This window comes from Oryza sativa, chromosome 11, assembly GCF_034140825.1.
Source record: "Oryza sativa Japonica Group chromosome 11, ASM3414082v1".
Lineage (NCBI taxonomy): Eukaryota > Viridiplantae > Streptophyta > Magnoliopsida > Poales > Poaceae > Oryza > Oryza sativa.
In genome coordinates, this window is record NC_089045.1 from 18,209,499 (window position 1) to 18,223,809 (window position 14,311).

At 39.1% G+C, this 14,311-nt stretch overlaps 1 protein-coding gene across 1 annotated transcript; it reads left to right on the forward strand.

Moving 5' to 3' along the window:
- Positions 1 to 5,605: 5,605 nt before the first annotated feature.
- LOC107276219 (serine decarboxylase 2) lies at positions 5,606 to 8,407 on the forward strand. Its single transcript, XM_026021245.2, has 5 exons — positions 5,606 to 5,897; positions 6,403 to 6,634; positions 7,038 to 7,231; positions 7,346 to 7,479; positions 7,692 to 8,407. The coding sequence occupies exons 1-5, from the start codon at positions 5,696 to 5,698 to the stop codon at positions 8,277 to 8,279; spliced, it is 1,350 nt and encodes a 449-aa protein (XP_025877030.1). The 5' UTR covers positions 5,606 to 5,695; the 3' UTR covers positions 8,280 to 8,407.
- The last annotated feature ends 5,904 nt before the right edge of the window (positions 8,408 to 14,311 follow it).

Here is a 14,311-nt window from a genome sequence, read left to right on the forward strand (position 1 = left end):
GGGTTTATTAGGCCATGTTGTTATGTGGAGTGGGTTTTTAGCATAGTCCCGGTGGAGAAGAAAGAGAGTGGTAAGATTAGAGTTTGCATAGATTTTAGAGATTTAAATAAAGCTACTCCCAAAGATGAGTATCCTATGCCTATAGCCGACATGATGATTAATGATGCCTCGGGTCATAAGGTGATTAGCTTTTTAGATGGTAATGCCGGCTACAATCAATTCTTTATGGCGGAAGAGGATATGTACAAGACGGCTTTTAGGTGCCCGGGATTTGTTGGTTTATTTGAGTGGGTTGTCATGACTTTTGGGTTGAAGAATGCTGGTGCGACATATCAAAGGGCGATGAATTTGATCTTTCATGATTTGCTAGGTATTATCTTAGAGATCTATATTGATGATATTGTTGTCAAATCGGATGGTATGGAAGGACACATAGCTGATTTGAGGTTAGCTTTTGAGAGGATGCGCTGGTATGGTTTGAAGATGAACCCACTTAAATGTGCTTTTGGTGTGTCGGCGGGGAAGTTCTTAGGATTCATGGTGCATGAGAGAGGAGTTGAGATTGATCCTAAGAAGATAGAAAAGATTCGTGATTTCAAAGCGCCGACATGCAAGAAAGAGGTTCAAAAGTTGCTAGGTAAGATGAATTATTTGAGGAGGTTTATTTCTAACCTAGCGGGTAAAATCGATGCTTTTGTTCCTATACTTCGTTTGAAGAAAGAAGCCGATTTTACTTGGGGGGCAAAACAACAAGAGGCGTTTGAAGAGTTGAAGAGATATTTGTCTACTCCACCCGTTGTGTGAGCGCCTAAAGCCGGAAAGCCTTTTTGGTTATATATTGCCTCCGAGGACAAAGTCATTGGTACCGTTTTGACGTAAGAGGAAGATGGCAAGGAATATATCATTACATATTTGAGCCGTCGTCTTTTGGATGCCGAGACAAGGTATGTCTTCATAGAAAGGCTTTGTTTATGCTTATACTATGCTTGTACCAAATTGAGGCATTATTTGTTATCTAGTACATGCATAGTTACTTGTCAAGCCGATGTTATTAAACACATGTTGCAAAGGCCAATTCTAAGTGGGAGAATTGGCAAGTGGGCATATGCTTTGATAAAATATGATTTGCTTATGAACCATTGAAATCTATAAAAGGCCAAATTGTATGTGATTTTATAGTAGACCATCATATAGATGTTGCTTATGAGGGAGAGGTTTGCTTAGTTGAAGTTATACCTTAGAAGATTTATTTTGATGGTTCTTCTTGCAAAGAAGGTCAAGGCATAGGGGTAGTTTTGTTTTCACCTAATGGCATGTGTTATGAGGCATCGGTTCGTTTGGAATATTATTGCACAAATAATCAAGACGAATACAATGCTTTATTGTTCGGCTTACAAGTTATGGAGATGGTTGGAGCTAAATATGTGGAGGCCTTTGGTGATTCGGAATTGGTGGTGCAACAAGTCGCCGGAGTCTACAAATGCTTGGACGGATCACTAAATAGGTACCTCGATTCATGTTTAGATATTATTGCCAATTTTGATAATTTTGCTATTAGACATATTTCTAGGCGTGATAATTCTAGAGCAAATGACTTGGCACAACAAGCATCTGGTCATAATGTGAAAAAGGGATTATTTATGATATTAGAAGAGCCGGTGCTTGATTTTAAATCTTTGTGTGAAATTGGCAAAACTGGAGACCAGAGGCGGTCTGACCGGCGTTGCACGGCCGGTCTGACCGGTGACCAAGGGCGGTCTGACCGGCTGTATACTGCCGGTCTGATCGGCGACCCCGAGCGGTCCGACCGGCCCTGCGTGGCCGGTCTGACCGGTTTTGGGCAGAGCGCTGGGGGGCACGCTTCAATCGATTTGGAGGCCGAATTAATTGAGAATTCGGACATCTGTGCCCAGGATACAGAAGAGGATTGGAGAATTCCTTTGATTCAATATCTAAAAGATCCCACGCTTAAGGTTGATCGGAAAATTCGGCGGCAAGCATTCAAATATACATTGCTTAATGGAGATTTGTATCGCCGAAACATAGATGGTGTCTTGTTGAAGTGCTTAGATGAAGATCAATCTAAAGTGGCTATGGGAGAGGTGAATGAAGGAATTTGTGGAACTCATCAATCGGCCCATAAGATAAATTGGTTGCTTAGAAGAGTGGGGTTCTATTGGCCGAAGATGATTGATGATTGCTTCAAATATTATAGAGGATGCGAGGCTTGTCAACGGTTCGGCAATGTTCAATTGGCGCCCGCCGCCGTGTTGAACCCTATAATCAAACCATGGCTGTTCCGAGGATGGGCTTTGGATTTCATTGGTCAAATTTATCCTTCGTCATCAAAGGGGCATAGGTTCGTGCTAGTTGCTACGGATTACTTCACCAAGTGGGCCGAAGCCGTGCCTTTGAAGAATATGACTCATACGGAGGTAATTGACTTTATTTTGAAGCATATTATTCATAGATTTGGTATTCCACAAACATTAACTACGGACCAAGGTGCTTCTTTTATGTCTAAGGAAGTGAAGAGTTTTACCGAATCTTATGGCATTAAATTGTTGAGTTCTTCTCCTTACTACGCTCAGGCTAATGGACAAGCCGAGTCGAGTAATAAGACATTGTTAAAGCTAGTGAAAAAGAAGATTAAGGAACACCCGAAGAGGTGGCATGAGGTGCTTTCTGAAGCATTGTGGGTGCATAGGATACCTAAACATGGTGCCACTAAAGTCACTCCTTTTGAGTTGGTTTATGGTCAAGAAGCTGTTTTACCGGTGGAGGTAAATCTTGGTTCTCTTCGTTATATCAAGCAAGATGATTTGTCAAGTGAAGATTACAGGATATTGATGGGAGACAACTTTGATGAAGTCATCGACAACCGCTTGAAGGCATTGGAAGAGATAGAGAAAGAGAAGAAGAGGGTGGCCAAGGCGTACAACAAGAGGGTGAAAGCGAAATTGTTTCAAGTTGGAGACTTGATTTGGAAGACAATTTTGCCTTTTGGTACTCGATCCAAGGAGTTCAGTAAGTGATCTCCTAGTTGGGAGGGTCCTTATCGAGTGTGCGGCATTGTTCGAGGGAACACATACTTTTTGGAGACACTACAAGGAGAACGTTTTCAGCGAGCAATCAACGGGAAATACTTGAAGAAATACTTCCCGAGCGTTTGGCAAGACGCTTAGGAGGTACTATGGCCGGTAATTGGGTTATCGTCCTAAGACCAAAAACATGTTCTATGCTTTTAGATTCACGTTGTTCATCAAAAAGGCCGGGGGGCATGTGTTTACACCCAAATTTGGCACCTAGGATTAAAATAGGAAATATTGCCAAAATTTGGAAGTCTACCGGTTTCCTCCAAAGTGGGCCGGTCTGATCGCCGTGTGTTGGGCGGTCAGACCGCCGGTTGAGGGCCGGTCAGACCGGCGGTGTGTGGCCGGTCTGACCGGCAGGTCCGATTCCGACTCTGTTTCATCGGGTCTCGAAGTTTCCTGGCTCGGGAAGGCATGTTTCGGGTTTCCTTTGGTTTCTACCCCGAGTTGGACGTGGAGGAGGGCCTGTAGAGGGCAAGACCAACCCCTATATAAGGGACATGGCCAGTTCATTGTAAAAAACCAATCTATAATCAATCAATTGAATCATTTTTTTATATTGCTTTTAGTTTTCTCTTAGTTTGTCCATCTTTGTCGGTTTGCGCCGTAAACCGTCCGCCGCCGCTGTGAGAGTGTGACATCTCTTTGTAGGTTTGTCCTGAAAACCTTCCGTTTTGCCCACGAGACGGGTAGCTATCTAGAAATCGGCTCCGCTAGCCGGTTTAGTTATCAAAACCCATCTAGGTTTAGGTCTTTGCTAGATTGAGGTGGTTGGCGACTCTAGGATCACCGCAAGGCTTAAGGTGCTACGATCGTGCTTGTCAACTTGTCAAAAAAGTTGCCAACACTTATATATCTGCTCGGAGCTATGAACAGATTTACCCCATATAAATATCCTATTATCAACATTATTATGAAGATGTTATCTCTCTTCTGTTACGAAGGTACATAATTGATAATTTTAGTACTTTTCCATCACAGACAGTCCCAGAGACCATGAAGTTACCAGGAGGTTTTGCCAACTCTCGGTAAGATTTTGAACATTCCGTGTGTTTCCAAAGAAAAACTCGGGAACATCGAAAATTACCGTATTCCAAGCCGGTAGTCTCGATAACCATGGGACCCATTGTTTCCAGATTATTTGTCTTTGTACCTCTTGGTAATACTCCGTTCCGTTGCTTCCGTCCTATCTTGTACACGGTTTGTGTTGTTAAACAGATTGTAACTGAGTGTTCTTATTCATCACACGGTAATTTTGTACATCATCCCGACTGTACAAGCGTTGTCGCATGGGGAAAATCTCACCGTTAAGTGTGAGGCCACCGAGAGCGTCTTCCAGAGAGTTTGCTGTCAGCAACTTCTTTTACCAAGAGTTTTCGTGGTGTTGCCAAGTGTTTTTGGCACACGGTAGCTTCACAATCTCTAGTAGTGAGACGTGTGTTGCCACCCGTTATGAATAAGGGGTGTGTGGTAGTGTTATGTTCTGTTATCCCATTATTGTCTCTATTCTTCCTTGTTTGACGGCCTATATAATTTGTGCCATCAACATTTCCATCACATATTTGGACCTCTCTATACGATTCATACCATTGCACAACCAACAAAAATATCATGTCATTACATTTAGTTTTCAAAAAGCTCCCTATGAGAACTTATTGTACATGCATTGCTTTTACATGATAATTTTATGTATTTCCCTTTTTCCATAGTCACTTTATATGTGGTCGTTAATTGAATTTATAAAGTGATAATCTGTATCAATACATGTGAAATGCTTTTTAGGAACACAACACAACTTGCTCGCGGAATATAACATTACATGATTTGGTAAAAAGAATAATATTATGTATTCCCTTCGTCCCAAAATATAAGGGATTTTGGACAGATGGGACACTTATAGAAATCCCTAATATTTTGGAACGGAAGGAGTACATAAGTTAAACAGCTACACACTTCTTTAATTTCCAAATGTCTCGGAATGATATTTATATATTTACACATATGGCATGACATTTTGATAGTTTTAATCCTAATGTAATTGGCCCATCTCCAAGTAGGCACAAGTCCAACAAATTTTGGGTACCAACCCTTCTACATCTATTTCATTATTTGTTTCAGATAAAAAGGTTAACCCAGGGATTAATTAGAATGCATGTGGCTTTACATGTTGTCTTTTGGCTGCAACCTGATGTCTTTGCATGCGTCATCACAGTGGTAGTAGGTAGGCTGAAACATCTGTAATAGAAACTGATCACAACTCAATTAACAATGTTTTTTCCTGTGTATTCATGTCTCTGGGCTGAACACTGGTTAGGTAGTGCTCACATGCATGCTGCTATACATCGGATGCTAGTGAGTAGTGATCGATATGTCCGGCTGTTTCCATTAATGGAATATTGCAGGATTACTTCATCCTATTTCATTAAAAAACACTTGACCACTTATTACGTTGGTGTCCTCTAATCACAGCTCCACTATATATATTGCCCCTATCTCTTCCCTCTAATATAATCATGCTGCTAGCTTATGCTTATATCATTTCGTTCACACTGCGAACCGTTTAGCTGCAAACTTCTCTGCAGTTACTGTGTTATATATCTCTGATGGAAGCATCAAAGATTAGCTGCCTACAGGTAGATGAGCAGCTTGATTCAGTCCAATTTTACCTGACAAATGTTGTCGAGAGATATGTGATAGATGAGCCTCCAGAAGATGCTCAGGCAGTCTTGAAGAGGCAGCACGGTATTGACAACCTCTTAGGACATTTCAGGCAACACCTCCAGGAGAGGTCAGCTCATCATCTTGGTAAGTTACTTCCGTGTCTTCTACCTGTTTAGCTATCTCGATGTATGCAGAATACATAGCTGTGATTTAGTTTGAAAATGCTACATTTTTCATTCTTCTGAGTGCCTGTTGGTTATTTTTGTTTAGCAATTACGTAGATATATTTTGTACGTTTGTCGAGGCGACTGTTAGTTAAAAAATATATAAGTGTGCACATGGGACGAAATTGTGTGTGCATGTTGAGTACACTATGTGCTATGAGCTCCTGTATTTTTAACACGTTGGTTTGTATACTTATTAGATTTTGTGCGTCAAATAGGCGTGCTTGTGCAACCTCATGATTAGTCGCACCAAGCAAATTAAATTGTGCATGCACATCTATCTCAAATGTTCACAGATAACAATGTTTGAGGTGTTACTTAGAGTGATACCTTTTTTATTTTCTAGCTCATTTAGTTAAAAACAACTATAAAAAGTACTTTGATAAGACTGCTAAACCATTATCTTTTTTCCTCTGCGATTTCAGGTCATCCACTTAGCCAAAAATTGGATGTTGGCCCTCTCGCACAATTTCAACACTTCCACATTAACAATATTGGAGATCCTTTTGTTGAGAGCAACTATGGTATCCACTCCAGACAGTTCGAATATGCAGTGTTGGATTGGTTTGCACATTTGTGGGAGATCCCCAAGGACCAGTATTGGGGATATGTCACAAATGGTGGAAGTGAAGGGAACTATGATGGGCTCTTAGTTGGGTAATAAATACTTATATTTTCTTCTCCATGTGTGATGGTTTCATCTTTTATGTACATTTTGTTTTACATTCTTTCATTCTTAAATGGAATGAACGTACACATCTAAAGTAGCATTATAGACCTCTAAAACCCTATGGATCTTTTTCTTACTTCACTACTTGAATTATAATTAATGCTATTTTTAAAAGTTCTTTCGATATATATAAACTAATAAGCATGGCAACTAAAAACCACACATAGAATGTTGCTCGGCAATATCAAACCATCAAAAAATTCTCCTATATACACAAATGTGCACATATCTAACCATAAATCAACAAAATAATGATCTGACCATCAATACCATGGATTTAAATTATTAGAGTTTTTGTGCTCATTAAAATTTCTTGATAAACTTGTACAGGAGAGAGCTGTATCCTGAAGGAATAATCTATGCATCACAGGACTCACATTACTCTATCTTCAAGGCCGCAAAAATGTATAGAGTCCAGTGCATCAAGATTGACACCTCCTTTTCAGGAGAGATGAGATATGATCATTTCAGAACTAAACTACTCGAAAACGCTAGGAGACCTGCAATTGTGAATGTCAATATTGGTTAGCAGTTCAAGGGAACTCATGAATAGTTTATAAACGGTTCACTGTTTTATTATTGTTTTTTCCTGGGCACTTCAAAATTGATGATATCTTCTTTGCTGTACACTGTTGTAGGTACTACCGTCAAAGGGGCAATTGATGACCTTGATGAGATTATAAGCACGCTTGAAAACTGTGGATTTCGAGATAGATTTTATATCCACTGTGACGGTGCTCTAGCTGGTCTCATGCTGCCCTTTATCAAACAGGTAGGTTCAATCTGTAGACAAGTTCAATTATAAGAATGAAATTTGTCTTTAACATATGGTGAACATGTTCAGTACGATAATAAATTTATTTCAAAATTTTACAATATCGTATCATAAAGTATGTATGTGTTACCTATGTTACATGACCTTTTAAGTTCATAGGAGAAAACAATTTATATTTTTGAATCTGAAATGTTATGTTTCATATATAGGCTCCAAAGGTAACATTCATAAAGCCAATAGGAAGCATCAGCGTCTCAGGCCATAAGTTATTGGGCTGCCCAACACCATGTGGTGTGGTAATTAATAGGTTGAAAGACATTGATGTCTTAAAGTCCACAAATATTGAGTACATTGCTTCAAATGATGTCACCATATCTGGAAGCCGAAACGGTCAATCCCCAATCTTCCTATGGTATAAACTGAAAAGTATGGGATACGAGGGTATTCAGAGAGAAATTGAAGCATGCTTAAGAAATGCATGTTACCTTACAGTTCGTCTCAGAAATGTAGGTATTAGTGCATTTATGAACTCAAAAAGTATCATAGTTATATTCGAGAAGCCCAAAGATGAGATGTTCATGCAAAAGTGGCAGCTTGCATGTGCAGGAAATGTAGCTCATGTTGTGGTAATGCCACATGTGAGCTTTGAAATGCTTGGCATATTTGTTGAGGAGCTTGCAGAGAAACGGTATGCGTTGCTTCAGAATAAAGAATTCAGTGTTCCTTGTGTTGCAATGGATATAGGCCAAGAGAATTGTCTATGCAAGCTCCATGAAAACATTAGATCCAGCTTATGATCTTATCATGTTGGTTTGATTTTGTTTGAACCAGATATAAATGTACTAGTGGATTTGTCAATCCTATAATTTGGTCACCCGTACACCATCATTGAATACAATTTATTTCTTTCCAAATGGAAATTTGTGTTGAACACTAATGAAAAAGAACAATTGTCTCATCATATGCCCTAGAGGCAATTGAGAGATTACTGTTTCCAAACCTAGTCAAGTTTTCCTGAAAGAAATATTTTATCGCATGATTACATCAATAGCTGTTATTTATTATGATAAGTGAGTAGGTGAATTCACTATAATGGACATGGTCATTGGAGATACTGGAAGGTACTACGCACGTTGATGCAGGATTTTACAGAAAGTTGTGGTTAGATCAGGGAAGAGAAATTAAGATCAAATCATTGCTGAAATACCTCAAACATCTAATGATACATGTGCTTTATTATACTATATGATGCTGTAATAAACATGGGATGACTTGAGCAAAGTTAGATATGTTGTACTCCATGACAACCTGAGAAGAAAACTCAACTCAATAAATTTTATGCATTTCACTGAGCATGAACGAATAACAACTCTATCAATTAGTCTGTACGCTAAGAACAAAGATACCAAAACATCCTGGCCAAAGTATAATGATGTTCCAATTTTCTGTCAGTTCACATATATATAACTCTCAAGCTGCAAGTTGAATAAGTCTAGATTACATGAATTAGAATCACAATGTATACCGTGCACATAATCAAAGTAACAAATAGTTGATTTGACTCAAATTCCATTCTACATGACTCCGTACTCTTTTAAACAGAGCATAATGCAGAGAGAGAGAGAGATAGATGATACTTACTGTCTTAGTGTTCGCTCCGCCCCCTTCCCCCTTACCTCTTCCCAAGATTTCTCTTCAGAAAGAGCACACGATCAAGTTTGAGCATGAAAAGTTAGCACAAGAACAGACTAGATATAAACATTCAAGAACACGCTTACACACGGAGGAATAGATCAATCTAATATTCTAAAGCTGACAGGTTGTCCTGCCAGTTGATTGGTCCACTTGTTCCATTATTTTTTCAACACGTGTCGCTTCTAGACGCTCAAATCAATCGCACTCAGTTGACGCCAGCTAGGCCGCGCATACTTGTGAGCTGGGCCACGCCGGCCTGACCAGCACCTAGGCTGAAAAAAATATAAACAAGCAAAAGAGCTGCCTGCTCCTCTTGCATGGGGAAAGATCAAACGAGAGAGAAAGTTCAAAAAAAAATCAAGGAGATAAAATAAAATAAAGATGAAAAACATATCAAAGTAGAATGTAATGATAAATTACATCAGTTTACTGCTAATTAATTCTACCATGAACTCCTTTAGTTAGCTTGGACCGAAGGTCATGAGCTCCTTTTCCAATTCGCTTTTATAGTTTACTCCTTCTCAGTTCAATGAAAATTGGCAGCTTGCCAATACTTTCAACAAAAAAAAAAGAACAAGCCTATACTGTGAGGTTGGGAATTTCTTAATCCTCTAAAAACCTTACATTCTATCTCTAATATCGAATTCTATGCGGATTCGCATGCAAATAGCCACTCCACGTGGCTCCGTGCGATTCCAGCTTTCGTCCCTCTCCCAAAGCCGTCGGATCACGGATAAACGGTTAGAGATCGCTGCGGTGGACCTAGTTGTAATATGCAAAGTTTGAGGGTCATCTTAGAAACAAAACGCTCAATCCCCATCCACCGCAACACTGCCGCACATCCTCCTACTCTCTCATCTCCCACTCCTCGTCGCTAGATGGGGCGAGGATCTCAGTGGTGGCGACGAGCTACGCCGCCGCTGCCGTATTTCTCCTCGAGCGGCGGCTGCGCTCCCTTCCACCACCGCAGCCGCCGACTTCCGCTGGGGACCAAACCCTAGTCGCGCGGAGACCCGCGCTTCGTCTCTTCTGGGAGTTCCGGCGAGTCCTTGTCGATGAAGAAGGACGATGACTATGGCTCGGTCACAATCTTCCACGACGCGCGCTCGCCCGAGCACGTCTTCCAGGACTTCTGTCGCCGCTGCGCTGGCATCATCAAGGCCCTCACCACCGGTATCTCTCTCTTTCTATCTCCTCTCTCTATCAATCTATCTATGTGTTTCTGCATTTGTTGGTGTGGAGGTTCAATTCGTCGTTGTTTAGTTGTTGTGCAGACGTGGGAAAGCTCTACAAGCTGAAGTTGTGCGACCATGGTGAGTAAATAATTGTTAGAGTAGTAGCACACATATATAGTAGAACCATTATTTTTTTTTCTCATGAGCGTTAGTTACATGCTATACTTTTTTATTACGTTAAGATGACATAATTATTGTGAGAAATAATTTTAGTATGCAGAAAAAAAAAATTAGAAGTGTATACATAGACAGAAACCATGCGAATGTTGTTATTCTAGCAGCTATGCACTTTTATTATCAGTGCAATGTTTTGTTAGCTATAGGCAACTTGCTTTTGGCTGAGCAGCTTTGAATCTATTTGTCATATATGGGCTAGCAGTAACTGTGCTTATTCACATAGTGAGAACATTGAGCTCATATGCAAAGAATCTGAGATTGTCCTGTTTTTGTGGTTCCCCTAAAAAATATTACAGTAACATGTTTCTTATCCACATGATAAAAGTTAGAGCTCAAGTATATCAAATGATTGTGAAGTGAAACAATTTATATTTGTAAACGGGAAAAAATATGGACAAAATCAAATTCTTCTTCCTCCTCCTCTGCACTGCTTAAAAAGAGTGAAAGCTTAACTTTACACTGCTCTGCGACCAGGTTACACATATAAATATTCTTTTTTTTCTCGAACAGCATATACACACTCGCATGTATGTAACTTTAGTATCACAGATCAGAGGGTTACCACATAAACCAAAAAAGATATATTCATCTTTCAGTTTAACTAAAAACTTATAAAAAAACACTTCAGTATCAGGAAAGTGAGTATCTGACACAATTATCCTGATATCTGACAAACAAAAAACATTAGGTATGCAAAATCAAGTATCATAGGGATTGGGCATCAAGTCTGACTCTTTCATTTCACTATGAGTGTAATGGTATATATAGTCCTACCGTTTTACTCTTTTATTTTTCCTCTTGCTTTCTCTGTGAACATAACAATATATCAAGTTAACTTATAACTACTTTACTTATCTTTTTTTCTAGGGAAATTCGTTCATTCACTGTAAGTATCAAGGGATAAAGATTGTGCATCCGCACAATGAGCTGTATCACGGATGCTGTAATGAAATGGTTCGATGGGAACATAGCATCAACCCTGAAATCTTTATCAATGCATACGATTGCTATGTCAATATGACGTGTTAGATTTATTTTGATCCCAAAATGGACGCCAGGATTGCTGAGATGGATCCAATGGATGATAATGAGGATGGTTTCACCGAGTTGGTATGGCAGGATATGTTGATAGACAACTTCTATGAAAACGATGTGATTCTTCTTTGTGCCTGAATGTTCGTTTATGTATTTATATTTGTTGTCCTTTGTTATCAGCTTTTTAAAATGGAAGTGTACTTACCATTTTGGCAGTGTACTTACCATTTTGGAACATTTTAAAGAACACCTGATATTGGTGAGTATTTTCAAAACGAAATGAATCACCCGTTCAACCGTGTATACATATAATTTTCTGGTTTAAGACTATTTTGCAAAGAACTAATCCATTTAAGGGCGCGGCAACGCCGCGCCAAGTTTTCTAGTAGTAACTTAAGAAATTGCACATGCTTTAAAGTAGCAAGCGTGCCAATTCTGGATTTATAGTAATTTATGTTGAATTACTATGAAAATTTTGTATTACAAATTGATCATTCAATGAAAAAAGTGGTAGCTGAAAGTCATTTCCGCAAAAATCCTCCACCACTACTAAGGCTAGTTTTTCCATAATAATGAATCTAATTCAATTGATTTTTTCTTCAAATACGAAAAAAACAATTAGCTATTACAGAAAAATAGCTAATACTATTTCCCACACATTTTTATTCGTTCAAATAAAACATCTATGAGCTCTCACTGAGATAATGAAAAAACATGGATTGTGGTTCAAGGATCCGAAGAATAAAAAAGAACAACGAAATAACAAAACCAATTTATAGATTTGAATAACTAAAAAAATGACAAGTAAGTTTTCAACCCACCAAGCACCATTAAGATCAGCCTAGCTCAGGAGCTACAGCGTGGCCTCGCCGTAACATGTCAATATCTTGCATATAGCCGGTGGTGTCACACTATGACATCTGAGTTACATACCCAAGTATGGTAGGTGAACGGGTACCCCTATAAAGATGGAAAAGGTTTGTGTTTCACCACAAACAGAGAGGTTCCATACTTCCATGTAACTCATTTAATATATCAACAGTGACTCACATGAATGAAAAAAGAAAGATGCAACACATGATATATAATCCCCTTCACATTCATCACCACCTCCCTTTATCAGTAGCTGCGTGGAAGGAAGACGCTGACTATCCATGATTTAACCCATTACGGCCAATATCTACCACTTCCATTCTAATACCATTTTCATCGATTTATTCAATATTTAACTATCTAGCTAGCACAAGTTCATAAACGCAATAACAATTTTACTCACCAAGAATCCAAAAGAACCAAAACTATAATAAATCAATTCTACAAAACAAGCAGGTTATAAAATAGTGGGCGTGCCAACCGGCACGCCGATTTTCTAGTAGATTAGAAAATTGTTTGTTGATTACTTATATGTGGGGTGCAAGCCATAGACACATTATGGATTCCCTGTGATGTTAATAGATATGCCATCAATATGCCCTTTAATCCTGTTCATTGTTCGCATAACTCAGTCACGGACATGCAAGTCGATCAGATCCAACGGGTCAGGTGACATGGCTCAATAACAATGCAGGAAATTGCTATTAACTACATTAAGCAGAGATGAATTGTATAGATTTATTGTATTCCCGGATCATCATAGACATTTTCCATTCGCGAAGATAACCCTAAACTATGCTGCCTTTGATAATATCTCAAAAAATGCAACGGTTGGATGTTAAAAAAAAGTCACTAAAATTTTGGACTCTGTCTTAATATACCCAGTTCAGAGGAAAATTGGACAAGATCTTTTCGCTCTGTTTCGTCATATGTAAAACTATCAGAAAAGAATATTGGCACTTGATGCGAAGTCACCACATAGTTGGAGTTTGGCTGCCACTCCAAGCAGGAATTCTTCTGCGGCCTCAACATGGCAGCATAATCTATCACAGCCCACGATCCTATGTATTAAATATGTTAACATTTTTTTATTAGCTTAAATAAGTGTTTGTGGCACATACTATGTAGTTAGTGTAGTTACAACATAACAGATTTATCTTGATTCGCAACTAAGATTATAAATATTTCTGAATGTGCCATTTGTAGTAATACTGTAAATATGCTTGCAATATGATATTATGCCTCACTGCTGGGGAACCCATCTTTAACGCCGGTTGGGAATCCCCTGTTGTCCCGGTTATGCAACCGGGACGGTGAATCCGGGACTAAAGATACCCATCTTTAGTCCCGGTTGAAATAACCGGGACAAAAATAAGCATCTTTAGTCCCGGTTGGTAACACCATTATGTTCAAGATGAAGTAGAAGACGAGAACATTCCGGATTGGGCTCAGTACGGTGGATTTGAAGGAAATACAACGTGCGAGGTTGAAGGGGATGTTGAAGATAATGACGTTGAAGATGATCTTGGTGTTACCAACCGAGACTAAAGATCAAATTTTCCCGTTAAACTTATAAACCGGGACTAAAAATTGTTTTTAGTCCCGGTTTTTTGGTGAACCTGGACAATTGTGGTTTTTACTCTACCCGGCAAAGATCACTTCTCCAGTAGTGCCTGCTCTTCTTTCAGCTTAACAAAATGATATAAGTACAGTGGCTACGGTTAAGTTAGTGTAGTTACAACATAACAGCATAATTTTACCAATCTTTATATGCACCATTTTCACTATTTCATGACCCCTATCTTCTTATATAT

What these genes read in the sequence shown, in the direction of transcription:
- LOC107276219 (XM_026021245.2), top strand. Translation starts at nt 5,696, where the DNA reads ATGGAAGCATCAAAGATTAGCTGCCTACAGGTAGATGAGCAGCTTGAT. An exon ending in GAGGTCAGCTCATCATCTTG is followed by an intron (nt 5,898 to 6,402) that starts GTAAGTTACTTC and finishes CTGCGATTTCAG; the next exon opens with GTCATCCACTTAGCCAAAAA. An exon ending in AATTGTGAATGTCAATATTG is followed by an intron (nt 7,232 to 7,345) that starts GTTAGCAGTTCA and finishes ACACTGTTGTAG; the next exon opens with GTACTACCGTCAAAGGGGCA.